Source organism: Aquila chrysaetos, chromosome 9 (assembly GCF_900496995.4).
Source record: "Aquila chrysaetos chrysaetos chromosome 9, bAquChr1.4, whole genome shotgun sequence".
Classification (NCBI taxonomy): Eukaryota; Metazoa; Chordata; class Aves; order Accipitriformes; family Accipitridae; genus Aquila; species Aquila chrysaetos.
Genome location: NC_044012.1, coordinates 24,331,278 through 24,348,722, shown reverse-complemented (window position 1 = coordinate 24,348,722; position 17,445 = coordinate 24,331,278). Strand labels below are relative to the sequence as shown.

Below are 17,445 nucleotides of genomic sequence, written 5' to 3'. Positions count from 1 at the left end.
CCGGACGGCCTCCTAGAGGAGGCAGGAGAGAGGTGAGGGGGCGGGCCACAGCACCAGCCTGGGAATAAAGCGGCCAATCCGCGCCACGCGGTGGACGGTTGAAGCCAATCAGCGAGCAGCAAAGGAGGGGGTGGCTCCGACCCGCCCCGAGCCGTGAGTGACGGGCGGGGGGGTCCCTAAGGGCGGGGGGGCTCTACCCTGTCCCACAATGCCCCGCGGGGTCTCGGGGCTCGCGCCCTGTCCGTCCCACCTGGTGTCACCCTGCGCGCCCCCGTTCCCCCCGTGACGGAGCCCACGGACTCGCCGTCCCCCAAAAAGCCTTTATTCCACCTCGGTACAGCCGCGGCCCCCCGCGCCCTCACCCCCCCCTCCCCCGTCACCCCGCCGGGCCACCCGGGGCGGGGGGGGCCACGCGTGTCTGCACAGGCAGGAGCCTGCACCCGTGGGAGAGTCCCGGGGGTGCCTGCGCCCGTCCCCCGTCGCGGGTGGGGCTCAGCACCCATCGCGGCCCCGGGGACCCCGAACTGCTCGGCGGGGTGGGGGCACCCCCGGTGACAGGGTGGCCCCGGTCAGGGCACCCACAGGTGACGGAGCCTCCCCGGGTGACGGGACATCACTGGGTGATGGAGTGCCGCCGTGCGACGGAGCCCAGCCGGGCGGCAGATCCTCCTGAGGTGATGGAGCCCCTCCGGGTGACGCAGCCTCGCTGGGTGACAAAACCCTGCTGGGTGACGTGGCATCACTCACTGATGGATCCTCTTTGGGTGACAGAGCATCACTGGGTGATGGAGCATCTTTGGGTGACGGGACATCACTGGATGACAAAGCCCCACCGGGTGATGGAGCATCACCGGGTGACGGAGCATCACCGGGTGACAGACCATCACTGGGTGACAGAGCATCACCAGGTGACAAAACCCCACTGGGTGACAGACCATGACCGCGTGATTGAGCATCACTGGGTGATGGATCCTCTATGGGTGATGGAGCATCGCTGGGTGCCGAAGCCCCTCCAGGTGACGGAGCTCCTCCGGCTGTCAGCTCCTCCGTGGGTGCTGGAGCCCCTCCGCCTGCCAGAGTCCTACCAGCTGCGGGCGCCCCCCTGGCCGTGGGAGCACCCACGGGTGCCGGCATCCACCGCCACCCCCGGCCGGCGGCAGGCAGGAGGCAGGGGTAGGGCAGGGCGAGGACCCAGGCATCCGGGCACCCGGGGTGGGGGCTCAGCGTGTGCCACTGGGGGTCTCGGCCTCGGAAGCGAAGAGCTCGCGGTAGAGCGGGGGGAAGGCGGCGTGCAGCACCCCGGGGTGCAGGCGGCGGAAGGCCTGGAGCTGCTCCACGTGCTGCAAGCACAGCGCCCGCAGGCGCCCCTGCGGCGGCAGCTGCCCGTGGGGACACGTGCCCGTCACAGGCCTGCCAGGCGGGGTGACACGCGCCACGCACCCACACAGAGGGGACACGCGTGTCACACCCACACACGGGGGACACACACGTGTCACACACGCAGGGCACCCCATGCCCCAGGGCGACCCCCTGCCCGTGGCAGCCCACCCCCTCCCCCCGTGCCCCCAGCCCCCTCAAGCCCATGGCACCCACCCTGTGCCCCCCCTCAGCCCTCCCCGTGCCCGCACCCTGGCCAGGAGCCCCTCGCGGTGGGTCCGGCGCAGCAGGAGGCGGAAGGCGACTTCCAGGTGTCCCTGCAGCCGTGCCACCTTTGCCTGCTCCTGCAGCCACGGCCGGTCTGGGGACAGGGGACACGGTGGGTGGCGTGGGGACAGGGATGGGATGGGGACAGGGATGGGATGGGACAGGGATGGGGATGGGACAGGGATGGGGACAGAAAAGGATGGAGACAAGGACAGGATGAGGATGGAGATGGGGACAAGTACAGGGATGGAGATGGGGACAGACGGGACCGTGGCAGGATGGGGACAGGATGGGGACCACAAGAGGACAGGGATAGGAATAGGCCAGGGCTGGGGACAGGAAAGGGGACAGGGACCAGCTGCGACAGAGAGCGGGACAGGAGAGGCACAGGGTGGGGACAGGGTTGGGAGACAGCAGAGGCCAGCTCAGGACACTCAAGCCCACCACCCAGCACCCACTTTAGGGCAAAACCCCGGGGTTTTGGGCAAACCCTCATTGGGGTTCCTACAGGGCTGGGGAGGGAAACTGAGGCACGGGGCGGGCGGTGGTGGAGGGGGTCCCTCACTGGCGTTGATGAGGACGAGGGCGCTGAAGAGGGCCACCTCGCTCTCCGAGAAGTGCAGAGCACAGAGGCTCTGGGCGAAGTCGAAGATGGAGCCGATGAGCTCGTGGCAGCCTGGGGGGAGCCCTCGTCATAGCGTGTCCCCCCGTGTCCCCTCTGTGTCCCCCCCTCCGTGTCCCCAGCCCTACCTAGGGATCGGAACAGCTCGGCGCCGGCGTACTTGCCCTCGAAGAAGACGGTCCGGTTGTCGGAGTTGAAGGCTCGGCACATCCGCACCAGCACCACTTCCATGGCGCCTGCCACCACCCGGCAGTGGGACGGGGACAGGGATGGTGGCACCAGGGACACAGGGCCCCATGGTGCCACTGCTCAGGGTTGGGTCGGTGCCCCCACAGCACCAGCCCTGGGGGCTGTCACCTCTCCGGTGGGGTCGGGGTGGCCCTTGGTGACCTTCACCTCCCCAGTGTGACCCATGGGACTGTCACCTCCCTCATGGCACCAGAGCAGCCCATAGGGACTGTCACCCCCTGATGGGACCACACCATCCCTTGGGGACCGCCACCCCCCCTCCATGGGGCCACGGCATCCTCTAGGGACTGTCACCTCCCTGATGGGACCAGAGCATCCCATTGCCTGGGGACACTGGGACTGGGGAGATGGGGGCAGCAGGGACTGTGGGGCTGGGGACCGGAGGGACGGAGTGGCCCCGGGGCTGGAGATGAGGGGACAAGGTGGCCCCGTACCCGCTTTGAGGAGGACGATCTGGTCGTTCTGGCAGAGGTCCATGAAGCCGCGCAGGCGCTTGGCGAACTCCACCACGTACTGGATGGCCTCGGTGATGCGCCCGGCGCAGCGCTGCCACATCTCCTCCATTGACTGCGGGACCGGCCGTCACCCCCACCACAGAGCCCCCGCCAAACCCCCAAGAACGTCCCCATCGCTCTGCACCATGCCGGAGCTCCGGGCATCCTCTGGGTGCCCTGGGGACTGCCACATCCCCTCCCCTGTGCCCCCACCCCGCTGGCCTCACCTTCTTCTGGTAGGCGCAGACCTCTTCGCGGGAGAAGGTGTCCCAGCGCCGGAGCTGCAGGTCCTCGGCACGGAGCTGGCACGTCTCCCGGTACGACTTGAGGACATTCTGGGTGAGGTGCTCTGGGGGGGGAAGGGCGGGACGGGAGCTTGGGGATGGAGACAGGGCAGGCAGCCCTTGCCCAAGTCCCCAATGGGCAAGGTCCCACCACCATCCAGCACCTGTGGGTGACAGACCCAGCCCCCACGGGCACGTGGCACCCAGCAACTCACCGATCTCCACACCAGAGGATGTGGGTGACTCCAGGAGGCTGCTGACATCGGGGTGGGGGTAGAAGTCGGGGCCGGCCCTGTCCCTGTCCCCATCCGGGCCCCGCTTGGTCCCCTCCAGCCGCCCCGGCTCCACCTCCGCCGTGGCACCAGCCCTGCCCTCCATCTCGCCATGGCGGGTGCCAGGGCACCCCGGGGTGCTGGCGGGGGTCAGCGGGTGTCCCCGGCACCCCGTCAGCCCCAGGGGGACGGCAGGTGCCCCCTCGGCCGCCCGCTCCCGCTGCCGCTGCTCCAGCTGCTGCTGCACTTCGGCGTGCAGCCGGTCCCGCTGCTTCTTGGACATGCGGCCGAACTTGACAGCTGCGAGGAGAGGCGGTGTCGGCGGCGCTGGAGGACACGCATGCCATACGCGTGTTCGCGTGTGTACGCGTGCACCGGCCCGGCTCCCCGCGACCTACATAACCGTGGCACCGGGGCTTTCCGGCCCCACACGCGTGCCGCCGCGGCCCCCGCCGCCCCGCTTCCTCCGGGCGCACCCACGGCCCCTCCGCTTCCTCCCGGGGACACCGCGGCCCCCCGGGGCGTCCCGCGGTCCCCAGGCAGCCACGGCTCCCACGGGAGCACAGCCGGGTGGGAATGGGGCTGAGGAGGGTGGGTGCACCCATGTTTGGGGAGGGGGGGTGCACCCAGGTATGGAGGGGGTGCACCCAGCTGTGGGGAGGGGGCTGCACCCGTGGCCCGGGGTGGGCACCCACCGTCGCGGGACATGCCAAGGCGCAGGCACTTCTGCAGGCGGCAGTGCTGGCAGCGGTTGCGGCTGGCCCGGTCGATGGGGCAGTTCTGCTGGCGGCTGCAGGCGTAGCTCAGGCTGCTCTGCTGGCTGCGCCGGAAAAAGCCCTGTGCCGGGGGTCACCGCCGTGCCGGCACCCCCTCCCGGCACCCCCCGGCAGCCACCCCAGCACCCCGGCCCACCTTGCAGCCCTCGCAGGTGATGACGCCGTAGTGGATCCCCGAGGATTTGTCCCCGCAGATCTTGCAAGGGATCACCTCGATGTGGGCTGCGGGTGGGAGGGACGGTGTGGGTGCCCGCCCCAAGGGATCCCCCGGGGCTCATGGGCAGCTCACAGCCCTCCCCGGGCTCACGTGGCACCCATAGGACCGTGTGTGCCAGCTGTGTCCTCACGTGCTCTCCCTGGGCTCATGTGTCCCCTATGGGCTCATGTGGCACCTATGGCCTCAGGTGTCCCTCAGGGACTCACAGGTCCCACGTGGGCTCCTGTGTCCCCTATGGGTTCACATTGTCCTCTATATGCTCATGTGTCCGCCATGGGACCGCGTGTCCCAGACGGGCTCACATGTTGCCACACGGTCTCACGTGGCCGCTGTGGGCTCACGTGTCCCCTGTAGGCTCACATCCCCCATGGGCTCACACGTCACCCCGTGGGCTCCCATGTCCCCCCGGGTTCCCATGTCACCCCACGGGCTCCTGAAGATCCTATGGGACCACGTGTCCTCTCTGGGACCAGGTCTGCCACCCATGTTCTCACCGGGACTCCATGGGCTCACATGTCCCCCATGGGCATCGGTGTCCCCTATGGACCCCCACATCACTTACAGGCTCACGTGCCCCCCACCAGCTCACCTGGTCCCTATGGGCTCACGTGTCCCTCAAGGGCTCCCGTGGCCCCTACGGGCTCCCGTGCCACCCCATGGGCTCCAACGTCCCCTATGGGCTCAGGTCCCCCTTGGGAGCCCATGGGTGCCCCCCGGGGCGTCCCCCCCATGGCCCCAGCGCAGGGTGGGCCCTGCCGGACGCCGGGGGCTGCTGAAACCACAGTGGCAGCGAGTGCTGGAGAAGCCGCAACTGGGACGCAGCCCCACCTTGCAGGAAGGCGCCCGCCGCCCTGGCACAGCCCAGCATGGCACCGGCACGGCACCAGCACGGCACTGGCATGGCACCGCTGTGCCCACTGGGTGGGCAGGGGGCCATGAGGTGAGGTCATGGGGATGGGGAGCACCAGAGCCATGGGAGAAGGGGACACCGGGGATGGGGACACCGGGGATGGGGAGGTGGGGGGACACCAGAGCCAGGCAATGGCTGAGCTTGGGGGGACACTGGAGCTGGGGGACACCAGGGTGGGGACACCAGGGTGGGGACACCGGGGTGGGGACACCGCAGCTGGGGGGGACCCCAGCCCCGGAGATGCCTCAGAGTCCCCTCCCGCCCAGACAGCTCTCGTCCCCCCACTGCCACCGGCTTGTCACCCTCTGCCCTGCACACGCTTGTGCACGTACATGCACGTCTGCACACCCTTGCACACGCTTGTACGCACTCAGACATGCCTGAACCCCCTCCTGCCTGCTCACACACACTTGCACACTCACGTGCACATACAGGCACACTCCTGCCCCCCACACACGGGGTTGTTGGGGGGGGGCTGACACACGCTCGGGCAAGCTTGAGCACGCATGGGCACATGCACACACCCTCAGCCATGCACATGCGCTTGGGCACACTTGCCTGTGCTTGTGCATGTTTGCAAAGGGTTCTGCAAAGCTGCCAACGATTGCGCACGCTCCTGCAGGCTGCTGCATGCTTCTCCATGCTTACACACATTCACACATGCTTGCACACGTTCATAAATGCTTGTGCATGCTCGTGTGTGCTTGGACATACCAGTGCACACCTGTGCATGCTCACGCATGCTCTCGCACGCTTGGGAATGCTTGCCCAGGCTGGTATACGTCCACCAATGCTCGTACACGCTCTTGCACGCTCCCGTGCGCCCTCACACCCTTGCGCATGCTCTTGCACGCTTGTGCACGCACGCAGCTGCGCCTTCACGCGCGCACACGCATGCACACGCCCGCACACCTCCTCCTCCCCGGGGCCTAATCCGCTTCGTCGGCTTTTTCCACCCGCCCCAGTTTTGGGGCCCAGCGGCCGCCCTCGCATCCGGCGCCGGCGGCTGGGCACCGGGGACCCCCTCGGTGACACCGGCCCGGAGGGGCCCTGGGAATTCGACACTTTGAGTCAGCCCCGCGCCCCGGCACACGCATTAGTCAACGGTGCCGGCGCCGGCGGCTGCCAGGAAGCGCCGCTTTCGGGTGCTGCTCCTGCCGGGAACCGGTGGCGAGAGGTCGACGAGGTCTCGCCCAGCCCCACGCCTCCCCGCCGGCACCCGCCAGCACCTGCCGCTCCCACGGCACCCACCCGCACCTGCGGGCACCAGGGCACCCGCCAGCAACATGGGCATCCAACAGTACCTGTCAGCCCCACCAGCACCCACTGGTACCTGTCAGCCTCACTAGCACTTATCAGCCCCATGGGCACCCAACGGTACCCATCAGCCCCATGGGCACCCAACGGTACCCATCAGTCCCACCAGCACCCTCCAGCACTATGGGCACCCGCCGGTACCCATCCTCTCCACCAGCACCCACCAGCCCCAGGGGCAACCACGGGCACCCATCAGCCCCACGGGCACCCGTCAGCCCCACAGGGACCCGCTGGCCCCAGGGCACTCACTGGCCCTCACCAGCTCCATGGAAGCCACAGGCACCCGTCAGCCCCACGGACACCCATCAGCCCCACAGGGACCCGCTGGCCCCAGGGCACTCACTGGCCCCCACCAGCTCCATGGAAGCCACGGGCACCCGTCAGCCCCACGGACACCCATTAGCACCCATCAACCCCACAGAGACCCACTGGCACCCGTCAGCTCTGCAACCAGCCACCAGCACCCATCAGGCCTGGGGACACCCACCAGCACCCATGGGGACCTGCTGGCACCCATCAGCACCCACTGTCCCTGGGGCAGGGGGATGACCCAGCGCTCCCGATCCCCCTCCAGTACGGCGTCATGGCAAAACATGCCATGACACAGGCAGTCAGGTCACAGCACAGGCCAACATGCCATGATGCAGAGGGGAAGGAGGGGACCCCAGGGGACCCTGGCCCCAGCACCCAGGAGTGGCGGCGCCCCTGCCTCAGTTTCCCCAGTGCCAAAGCAGGGGGGCTGTGGGTGGGGGCGGTGCAGGAGCGGGGCCACCTGCATGTCCCCATCCGTGTCCCTGTTGGTGTCACCTGCGCCGGCCCCTTGCAGCTGCCAGCCCCCACCACATCTAAGGGTGAGCACCCGACCCGCAGGTGCGCAGGGGCACCCATGGGTGCTGGGGGGCACCCGTGCCCCCGGCCTCGGGCGCTCGCAGCCACAGCTGCGGGTGCGGGGGGAAACGGGGCTGCCCGGCACCGCGGCACCGCCAGGACATGCAGTAACACGCAATAACGTGCGTGCACGCCCTGCAACGCACATGCACACCCCGCAACACGCATGCACACCCCACAACATGGGTGCACACCCTGCAACAGGCGTGCACGTCACGCTCCACGCACGGACACCCGGAGCCGTGTACAACAGCCGCACGCACCGTACCACCCTGCAACATGGGTGTGTACGCAGCTACACACCGTAACATCCGTTGCACATACAGCACCATGCTGTAACACGTGTGCACATGTAGCGACACACCGTAACACACATGCACAGCCCCTGTAGTGTGTGCACATGCAGTTCCACAACCCTCATCGCATGTGTGCCCCAAAACATGCCTGCACATGCCACAACCCACATGGTCCCGCTGTAACATGTGCCAACACGCTCGTGTGAGCTGTAAAACACATGTGATGCTGACACACGCTGACACACACGGTTCCCATGCCCTGGCAGCTCCCGGTGCTCTCACACACACACACGTGGGCATGCTCATGTGCACACTCACATGTGTGTCTGCACACATGTGCATGTTCCCACAGGTGTGCATGGGTACGGTCGCACACATACCTGCCTGCACCCTGCCCCTGCGCACACACACACACTCACACACACGTGCACACGCAGTCCAACATGTCCCCACCTGCCTGCACAAGCACACAGCCATGCCCACACATGTGCACACACACACACGCACACCCGTGTGCTCCCACGCCCTTGCACACACACACAGCTGCTCCCACCTGCTTGCACACACACCATGCCCACACGTCTGCACACATGTGCTCTCACTCTCTTGCACACGTACCTGCCCCCTCCTACACCCTTACACACACCCACGCATGCTCCCCCCTGCTTGCACACACATGGATCCCCGTGTGCCCCCATGCCCTTGCACACATTCTGCCTGCTCCCGCCATTTTGCACGCCTGCTCTCACACTCCCCCACCCTTGCACACCCACTCCCCCACCTGCTCCCACATGCTTGCACACACATGCATACACACTCCCTCACACTTGCACACACACACATTCCCACACCCTTGCACACGCACACACACACTCCTGCAGGCTCCCACATGCCTGCACACACATACGTCCGCTCTTACAAGCTTCCACTGATTGCACACACACACGCACACCTGTGTGCTCCCACACCCTTGCACACACGCGTGCACCCCCTGTGTGCTCCCACACCCTTGCACACATGTGCGCACACCCCAGCACGCTCCCACTTGCACGCGCACACACGCACGCGCACTCCCACGCTCCTCCGTGTACACATGCCCACTCTCACACGCTCCCACACACTTGCACGCTCCCACACGCATGCACACGTGCGTGCCCAGCCGCACGAGCACCCCTGCCACCCCCCCCCTTGCACACGCCCCCCACCCCCTGCCACACGCCCCCCTCTGCTCCCCCAACCTTGCACGCACCCCCAGGTGAGCACACGCCCGCACACGCGTGTGCCCCCCGCTGCAGCCCCCCGTGTCGGGCCCTACCTCGCATGGCAGCGGCGGTGGCGCGGGCGGCGCGGCCGAGCGTTATAAGGGCGCCGGGGCCCCCCCGGCATCCTGCCCCCCCGGCATCCTGCCCCCCCCCGGCCCCACGCACTGGAAATTTCCGACTTTCCACGGCGCGGCTGGGGGGGAAACTGAGGCACGGAGGGGCGGCGTGGGGAGCCGGGTGGCCGGGGGCACCCCCCCGCCCCCCGTGACCCCGGTGACCCCAGGCGAAGCGGAGCGGGGACCCGGGCGTCCGGGTGGGCACCGTCACCACGGCCCCAAATTCTCCGGGGTGGCCCTGACACCCCCAGGCCCCATGGGACCCCACTGCACCTCGATGGGCTCTAGTTTTGGAGTGCAGCAATGGCACCCCATGACACCCTGATGTACCTGGCCCTGGGGTGCAGCCACGGGACCCAACGGCACCCCAATGTGCTCAGTTTTGGGGTGCAGCAATGGGACCCCACAGCACCCCAATGCACCCACCTTTGGGGTGCAGTGATGGGACCCCATGGCACTCTGATGCGCCCACCTTTGGGGTGCAGCCACGGGACCCCATGGCACCCTGATGTGTTCTAGTTTTGGGGTGCAGCGATGGGACCCCACGGCACCCTGATGGGCCCAGTTTTGAGGTGCAGCAATGGGACCCCGCAGCACCCTGACACTCCCACCCTTGGGGTGCAGCGACGGGACCCCACAGCACCCCGATGTGCTCAGTTTTGGGGTGCAGCAATGGGACCCCACAGCACCCCAACACTCCCACGTTTGGGGTGCAGCCAGGGGACCCCACGGCATCCCGATGGGCCCAGCCCTGGGTGCAGTGATAGGACCCCACAGCACCCTGATGCGCCCACCTTTGGGGTGCAGCAATGAGACCCCACAGCACCCTGATGGGCCCCACCCTGGAGTACAGCCACGGGACACCATGGCACCCCGATGTGTTCAGCTTTGGGGTGCAGCCACGGGACCCCACAGCACCCCGATGCACCCACCTTTGGGGTGCAGTGATGGGACCCCACGGCACCCCAATACGCCCACCTTTGGGGTGCAGCCACGGGACCCCCCCGCCCCCAGGTGCCCATGGGGGCTCAGGCGCTGCCGGCTCGCGGAGGAAGCCGAGGCCGCAGCTCTGGGGACCCCGGCGTCCCACCCCCGTCAGCCCCGGGGAGGGGAGGGGGGGGGGCGCCCTGCCCCGCCCACCAACCCCTCCCGGCCCCGCCCACCTCTTGTGACCCCGCCCACACCACCGCGAGCCCCCGCCCACCTCTTTTGCTGCCGCAGCCCCGCCCACCCGATCAGCCCCCCGCCCATCACCCCGTGCCTGACCCCGCCCCCGGCCCCGCCCTCCCCTTGCCGGAGGGGGCGTCCCGTGGCCGAGCCCACCCTCGGCCCCCGCCGTGTCACGGGGACCCCACGGGGTCGGGGGGGTGTCCCCCCACCCGTGGGCAGCGCGGCAGGGGGACCCCGAGGTAGCAGCAGCGGGGGAACACGTGTGCAGGGGGGTCCCAAAGGGGTCCCTACCCCCCCTCCCCCACGGGGGACCATCCTGGCCGTGGGGTCCTACCCATGACCCCCGGGGACACGGCTGAAGCCCACAGAAACACCGGGGACACCAGGGGTGATTTGCAGTGGTGCTGGTGCTGGTCCTTGTGGCCCCCCCCAGCCCCACCTGGGGAAACTGAGGGTGGGGGGGGACACGGGGGGGGACACGGTGGGAACACACACATGGGATGACCGGGGACGGCTACCGGCCACCGTCCTCCTCCCGCATCCGGTGCTCAGTGGGGTCCAGCTGGATGAAGAGACCTGGAGGAGAAGGTGGGGAGGACACAGGCTGGATGGGACCCCCCCTGTCCTCCCCCCACCCCCTTTCTCACCCACCCCCAGGAGGTCCCCAGGGGTGTCCCTGTCCTCACCGGTGGCCCGGGCATGCAGCGTGTCCCCCTCGGCGCTCTGGACGTGGCAGGAGAGGAAAAACTTGCACCCCTCCAGCCGCTCGGCACGGCCGTCCAGCAGCACCACAGCGCCCAGCGGGATGGGGCTGGGGAGAGGATGACAACACCGCATCTCAGGTCCCCCGTCGTGTGCGTGTGTTCCCCCCTCCTTGGGAACACCCCCCGTCCCCATCCCCGGTGACACTCATGCCAGGTAGTCGATGCTGAGGTTGGCCGTCATCACCTTCCCGGCCACCGCCAGGGCGCAGGTCCCCAGCGTGCCGTCGATGATGGCGGCGATGGCACCACTGTGGGTCAGGCTGGTGGCGGCGGGGGACGGATGAGAGACACGGTGAGAGCCGAGGCGAGGCGGGGGGACATGCGGCGGCGACGGTGACGCTTACCCGGGGCGTCCCTCCAGGTAGAGGCCGGGCTGGAAGAGGCAGAGCAGGCGGCGCTCAGTGGCGTTGAGAAACATGGTGTACTCAAAGCTGACGCCAGCACCCTTGATGGCGCGGAGGAAGAGCGGTGTGTCCCCCGGCATCGCCGGTACCTCTGCGGGGACGGGAGCTGGGTCGGGGGGGGGGATGGGGGACACAGGGGACACCCCCCCCCCCTCAGTGCACACACTTTCCGGGCAAGCACCCACCCGGGAGGTGTTGGTGGGTGCTGCAGTAGGAGGAGAGCCGTGCCCAGGCCCCGGTGGCAGCCATGGCGAGGAGGTGCCGGTACTGCTGCTGCATAGCGTTGCTCCAGCCACTGTTAGGCACCGCGTAGTCCCGGGGGGGGCTCCGGCCCCGCGGCAGGGGGGACGCAGGCAGGGACGGGCGGGGGGACGGGGACAGACGTCAGCAGCCAGCTCCCGCCTCGCCGCCCCGCCGCTGCCTCACATGGCTCCGGGCTGTGATGTCACACCCAGTCAGTGGGATCACTGGGGGTGATGTCACGCCTGGTTGCTGCTGCCGCGCAATGTCACACGTCATCAGCGGCCCCAATGGTGCTGCCACACTGTAAGCCGGCAGTGATGTCACTGCCAGCGGTGATGTCACTCCCAGCCGAGGGCAGGGGCAGTGACGTCACTCCCGGTAGCCCCTCCCCGCCCCCAGGACCCCAGTGGGGCCAAGGACAGGCAGGTCAGTGGTCAGAGGTCAGTCCGGTCCCTGTCCCAGCTGCCCGGCCCCTGCCACCCACCGCCCCGTGACCCCTGACCCCCGCTCACGTGACCCCTGACCTCGTGACCCCCGGCGGCCCCGCGCGCCCCCCGCACCAGGCCGCGGACGCGGCGACCGCTGGCCGAGAGGGGAGAGCGGGCCACGCCCATCGGGTCACCGGCGGGGCGGGGCCTCCTCAGCTTCCGTAGGAGCTCCGCCCCACCCCGAGGGACCCCTATAGACCGCCATAGGCCCCTCTAGAGCCCTGCACCGCCCCGAGGGACCCCCCGGGTCCTCCACCACCCCATACAGCCCCCGGGAGTCCCGTACAGCCCTATACAGCCCCTACGGACCCCTTGTAGGCACCTACAGACCCCTAAAGCACCCCATACAGACCCGTACAGCTCTATACACCCCTCTGCAGTGCCTATATGACCCTCTGCAGCCGCACACAGTCCCTATAGACCCCCTATATGCCCCCATACCACCACATACAGCCCTATAGAGCCTCCTGGGACCCCCGTACAGCTCTATACTGCCCCATACAGCCCCTATGTACCCCCTGTAGCCACCTATAGCCCCCTAAAGCACCCCATACAGCCCCTACAGACCCCATACAGCTCTATATGCCCCTCTGCAACCCCATACAATCCCTACAGACCCCCTATATACCTCTATACCACCCCATACAGCCCTATAGAGCCCCCTGGGACCCCCATACAGCCCTATACAGCCCCTATGGACCCCCTGTAGACACCTACAGACCCCTAAAGCACCCCATACAGCTCTATACAGCCCTGTGCAGTGCCTAAACACCCCTCTGCAGCCCCACACAGTCCCTACAGACCACCTACACACCCCTATGCCACCCCATCCAGCCCCGTACACCCCTATACAGCCCCATGCATCCCCTACATACCACTAGGCAGCCTCATACAGCCCTATATAGCCCCTACAGACCCCCCCCCCACCACCCCATGGACCCCCGTACAGCTCTTGTGGACCCTACACAGTCCCTTACAGCCCCTACAGACCCCCTATACCACCCCATACAGTCCCCTACAGCCCCTCTGGACACCCATAAACCCCTACACAGACCCATACAGCTCCTGCGGACCCCCATACAGCCCCTATACACCCCTATACAGCACTGTACAGCCCTTAGATACCCCCATGCAGCTCTCTGGGGCACTATAGCCACCTTATACATACCTATATAGGCCTGTGCAGGCCTTACAGACATCTGTACGTGCCTATACAGCCCTCTGCAGGCCTTATACAGCTCCAAACCACCCTGTATGGCTCCTTTAGGTGCCTGTACAGCCCCATACAAACCTCCGCAGCACTTACAGGTCACCTATATGCTCACATATACCCCTGTATGGGCCCTATAGACTCCCTCTACACCCCTGTGCAGCCCCTATAGACCCCATACGGCCCCTTTAGATTCCTATGCACCCCTATACAGCCCTCTGTGGCTGCTGTAGACCCCCTGTAGAGCCCTGGGCAGCCCCTATAGAAGCCCTACGCACTCCCTATACAGCCCCCCCAGGACCTCTGAACACCCCCCCCCCCCCCAGCCCTGTACCCCCAGCCCTCCTATGGCCCCACACTCCCCCTACCCCCGCCTTGTTGAGGGACCCCACCTCACCTGCCAGCTCCAGCACCCGGGGGGGCCTGTGCTCCACTACCCCCCCCCAGCCAGGGTCACCCCACAGGTGGGGCTGGCAGGGGACAGGGACCCTGGAGGGACGGGAACCTCAGGGCGATGGTGACCCTGGGGGGGATCCCAAGAAACAAGGCAGCTCCAGCGTAGTACAAAACACCTTTACTGAGGCAGGGGGCAGCAGGGGGCAGCAGGGCAGCACCCATGGGTGTCGGGGCAGCGCCCAGAGGTGGGGGGGGCAGCACCCATGGGCATGGGAGCAGCGCCCAGGGGTGGGGGGCAGCACCCATGGGGGGGGCAGCACCCAGGGGCATCAGGGCAGCACCCATGGGTGCTGCTCTCACTTCCTGCCCTTCTGCTTCATGTGCAGCACGAAGTAGTCGTTGCAGGCAATGGTGAGCCCAGCCACCAGCGAGAAGAAGCCCTGGAAGCCCACCTTGCCGTCCCGGCACTGGTCCAGGTCCTTCATGATCTTGTCCAGGGCCATCGGGTCCCGCTGGTTCTGGGGGGGAGGGGAAAGGGGGGGCAGGGATGGGGGTCAGGGCCCGTCACCCCGGCATCGGGGCTGCGCCCACCCAACAGGCTCCCCCGAGCCCCCGCGCAGTGGGGTCTGTTCCTGGCAGGGGGTTGTGGAGGTCCCATCCTGGCAGGGTGCTATAGGGTCGGATCCCGGGGTGCTATGGGTTCCCCCCTGGGGCCCGATCCTGCCCCCCCACCTCCAAGAAGCCGGGGAACTCCTTCTCCATCAGCACCCGCAGGTCCTCCTTGCTGAGGTGGTTCTTGTCCCCCGCGTACTTGTGGAAGGTGAACATGAGGGTCTCCATGGCGTGCTCCATCTGGGATGGCATGGTGGAGGGCTGGGGGGCTGGGGGGGGGGGCGCATACTCAGCCATGTGCCCACACCACCCCCACCCCCCACGCCCTGCTGGCAGGCTGCAGGCTGAGGCTGGCACCGCTCATCACACGTGTGAGCAGTTTTCCAGCCGCTGGGAATGACTCAGCTCCGGCTGCGGCCGCGGGGTGTGGCCGGGGAGGGGACACACACACACACGCACACGCACACACGTCCTGTGGGTGTGTCCCGTGTCGTTCCCCCCCCCCCCCCGGGCTACGGGGGCACCCTGGGGAACCCCAACGAGCCATGGGGGGGTATTGCGCAAAGCCCCCAGTCTCCTCCCTGGGTGGGGTGCACCCTGCCTCAGTTTCCCCATCTTTGAGGGGTCACGGGGGGGGGGGGCAACCCCAAAGCACCCCCCCCCCCCAAGGGATGACACCACCACCCCACCCATCATTTTGGGAAGGGATGCCCGGGCCTGGCAGAGATGTGGGGTGACGGCAGCACGGGGACACCCTGCCCCATGGGTCCGCTGCCCCCCACCCTACCCCCCCAACGCCATGATTCTCCCCCCCCCCCCCAACCTCCGTGTGCCCCCCCCCGGGTGGGGACGGGGTTGGGGGCACCGGTGCCACACCCCAGCGTGGGTGCCTGCCACTGAAACAGGAACTGGCCCAGCCCGCGGCTTTGCCTCCAAAAACTTGGGGGGGCCCCCGGGGAAGGGGGGGCTGGACCACCCCTCCTCAGTACCAGGGCTCCCCTGGTCAGCCCTGCCCTGGCCCCCCCCAGCTCGGGCTTTGCCCCACCCAAGCGGGATGCAGCCCCCCAGGGTGTAGGGGCATCTCTTGGGGGGGGGGGTGTATGCCCCTCCATGGGCACACCCCGATTTTCTGGGGGGTGGTCAGGGTGGGGTGGCCCTGGGGGGACCCTGGCCCGTCTTCGGGATCCCCCTTTAATACGGAGGGGGCAATGCCCAGAGGTCCCGGGGGGGGGCAGGATAGGGTCCACCCCTACCGGGAGGGGCAGGATTGGGGTCCCCCTCTAGCAGGGGGGGCAGGACTGGGGCTCCCCTGCCGCCGGGGTGCCTGCCCGGGGGGGGGGAAATCCCCCCTCTAAATGAGGGGTGCAGGATTGAGTCCCCCCCAAGCAGGGTGGCGATTTCCCGCCCCCCTCCCCCAAGCGGGGTGCAGGGATGGGGTCCCCCGAGTAGGATGCAGCCTCGGCCCCCAACAGGGGGTGGAGGGTCGCCCCCCCACCCCCTCGGTACTCACGGGCGGTGCGGAGCGGCGCGGCGCGGAGCGGGCAGTGGCGGGACGCGGCGCCGCCCGGGATAGGCACGGCGGGGGCGGGCCGGGGGGGCACCGGGGGGGGGGGGGGGGGGGCCGGGGCGGCCCCGCTGAGTCACCCGCTCCCCGCCCGGCCGCGCTCCGCCTTAACCCCTTCCCTCCGCCCGCTGCACCCCCCCGGGCCGCCCCCAGACACCGGGGACCCCCCCCATCATCACCCCCCCCCCATCGTCATCGCCGCCGGCGGGGCCGCCACCCCGGCGCGTGCAGGCTAATTTACGACTAATTAGGTGCCGAGGCGTGGGGACCCCGGGGCAGCACCCAGCGCCTGGCGGGGCGCCCGGCCGCGCGCGCCGCCCCCGCAGCACCCCGGGGTGCCGTTTGCCTTCGCGTCCCGAGGACTCGGGTCCCGCGGGGGGGGCGGGCCGGGACCCCCCCCCCCTTGGGTGCTGAGGGCCCCGGCAGGCTGACACCCCCCCCCCCCCCAGCCAGGGGGTCACCGGGACGGGCCCGCCCCTGCCTCAGTTTCCCCACCCCGAAAAGGTGCAAAGGTGGAGGGGGGGGGCATCCATGGGCCTCTCCCCGGCCCTGCCTGCCCTCCCCCTCCTCCCCGCCGTGGGTGCGGGCCCTGCCTACCTGGCACCATCTGCCGGAGACGGGGAGAAAGGCGAGCCTGGCCCCGGGGTGCCTTTTCCTGGGGAGGGACAGCCCCCCCGCCAGACCCCCCCGTTGTCCCCAGGGGGCCCCCAAGGACCCCCTCCCTCCAGAGGGGACCACCCCCAATCCCCCCAGGTCCTCTCAATCCCCAGGGATCCCCCCCCTCGGCCCCCCCAGCCCCCAAGGGACCCCCTTGTCCCCAGGGCCCACTGTCCTCCTCCCCCCCCCCAGCCAACCCCACCCCAAGGGCCTCCCCTTCCTCACAGCCCCCCCCAATCCCTAGGGGCACCCCCCCACCTCAAAGACCCCCCTCAGTCCCCAGGAAGACCCCAAGGAATCCCCCAACCCCAGAGAACACCCCCCTCCTGTCACTCTGCCCTCAGTCAAGATGGCGGCACCCCCTCGTGCCCCACAATGGGCGCGAAGCCGCAATGGGCGCGAAGCCGCGCCGGGCGGACCCCGCCTGCCCTCTCCCGAGATGGCGGCTAAGTCCCCACGTGCCCCAAGGGCGTGGCGGCCTTGCCAGCTTGCCCTCACCCAACATAGCGGCCGCTCGCCAATGCTCCTGAAGGGCCCTGAAGCCGGCGGCCGGTGACCCGGATGGACCCACCCTCCTGCCCTTATCCAAG

At 68.5% G+C, this 17,445-nt stretch overlaps 3 protein-coding genes across 11 annotated transcripts; all 3 read right to left on the bottom strand.

Moving 5' to 3' along the window:
* Positions 1-360: 360 nt before the first annotated feature.
* RORC (RAR related orphan receptor C) lies at positions 361-10,540 on the bottom strand. Of its 7 annotated transcripts, none has more exons than XM_041126167.1 (10): positions 9,285-9,362; positions 4,478-4,563; positions 4,261-4,355; positions 3,509-3,865; positions 3,237-3,358; positions 2,950-3,082; positions 2,395-2,502; positions 2,210-2,320; positions 1,629-1,738; positions 361-1,379 (listed from the first exon to the last, which is right to left on the bottom strand). In XM_041126167.1, the coding sequence occupies exons 1-10, from the start codon at positions 9,289-9,291 to the stop codon at positions 493-495; spliced, it is 2,016 nt and encodes a 671-aa protein (XP_040982101.1). In that variant the 5' UTR covers positions 9,292-9,362; the 3' UTR covers positions 361-492. The 7 variants fall into 7 exon arrangements, with proteins under 7 accessions (XP_040982101.1, XP_040982104.1, XP_040982100.1 ...); XM_041126171.1 differs by having other exon boundaries at positions 975-1,379; positions 2,247-2,320; positions 4,261-4,402; XM_030025479.2 differs by having other exon boundaries at positions 1,119-1,379; positions 4,261-4,402.
* A 236-nt stretch (positions 10,541-10,776) lies between these two features.
* On the bottom strand, positions 10,777-12,412 carry LOC115345946 (acyl-coenzyme A thioesterase THEM4-like). Its single transcript, XM_030025485.2, has 5 exons — positions 11,871-12,412; positions 11,626-11,776; positions 11,431-11,541; positions 11,204-11,328; positions 10,777-11,093 (listed from the first exon to the last, which is right to left on the bottom strand). Exons 1-5 carry the CDS (start codon positions 11,962-11,964, stop codon positions 11,032-11,034), a joined length of 543 nt encoding a protein of 180 aa, XP_029881345.1. The 5' UTR covers positions 11,965-12,412; the 3' UTR covers positions 10,777-11,031.
* Positions 12,413-14,185: 1,773 nt separating this feature from the next.
* On the bottom strand, positions 14,186-17,441 carry S100A10 (S100 calcium binding protein A10). Of its 3 annotated transcripts, none has more exons than XM_030025492.2 (3): positions 17,354-17,441; positions 14,755-14,903; positions 14,186-14,540 (listed from the first exon to the last, which is right to left on the bottom strand). In XM_030025492.2, the coding sequence occupies exons 1-3, from the start codon at positions 17,358-17,360 to the stop codon at positions 14,379-14,381; spliced, it is 318 nt and encodes a 105-aa protein (XP_029881352.1). In that variant the 5' UTR covers positions 17,361-17,441; the 3' UTR covers positions 14,186-14,378. The 3 variants fall into 3 exon arrangements, with proteins under 3 accessions (XP_029881352.1, XP_029881351.1, XP_029881353.1); XM_030025491.2 differs by lacking the exon at positions 17,354-17,441 and adding an exon at positions 16,796-16,816; XM_030025493.2 differs by lacking the exon at positions 17,354-17,441 and adding an exon at positions 16,145-16,242.
* Between the last annotated feature and the right edge of the window lie 4 nt (positions 17,442-17,445).

Bases quoted from the DNA above. Each gene is read 5' to 3' on its own strand.
- RORC (XM_041126165.1), bottom strand. From the start codon at position 9,355: ATGCCGGGGGGGCCCCGGCGCCCTTATAACGCTCGGCCGCGCCGCCCG. The intron at 2,503-2,949 runs GTACGGGGCCAC...GGGTGGTGGCAG, and splicing joins GATCGTCCTCCTCAAAGCGG to GCGCCATGGAAGTGGTGCTG. The intron at 1,380-1,628 runs GTGCGGGCACGG...CCCCACGGGCAG, and splicing joins GCGAGGGGCTCCTGGCCAGG to CTGCCGCCGCAGGGGCGCCT.
- LOC115345946 (XM_030025485.2), bottom strand. From the start codon at position 11,964: ATGCAGCAGCAGTACCGGCACCTCCTCGCCATGGCTGCCACCGGGGCC. The intron at 11,777-11,870 runs GTGGGTGCTTGC...CCGTCCCCGCAG, and splicing joins CACCCACCAACACCTCCCGG to AGGTACCGGCGATGCCGGGG. The intron at 11,542-11,625 runs GTAAGCGTCACC...CGCCGCCACCAG, and splicing joins TACCTGGAGGGACGCCCCGG to CCTGACCCACAGTGGTGCCA.
- S100A10 (XM_030025491.2), bottom strand. The intron at 14,541-14,754 runs GTGGGGGGGCAG...CCTCCCCCCCAG, and splicing joins AGTTCCCCGGCTTCTTGGAG to AACCAGCGGGACCCGATGGC.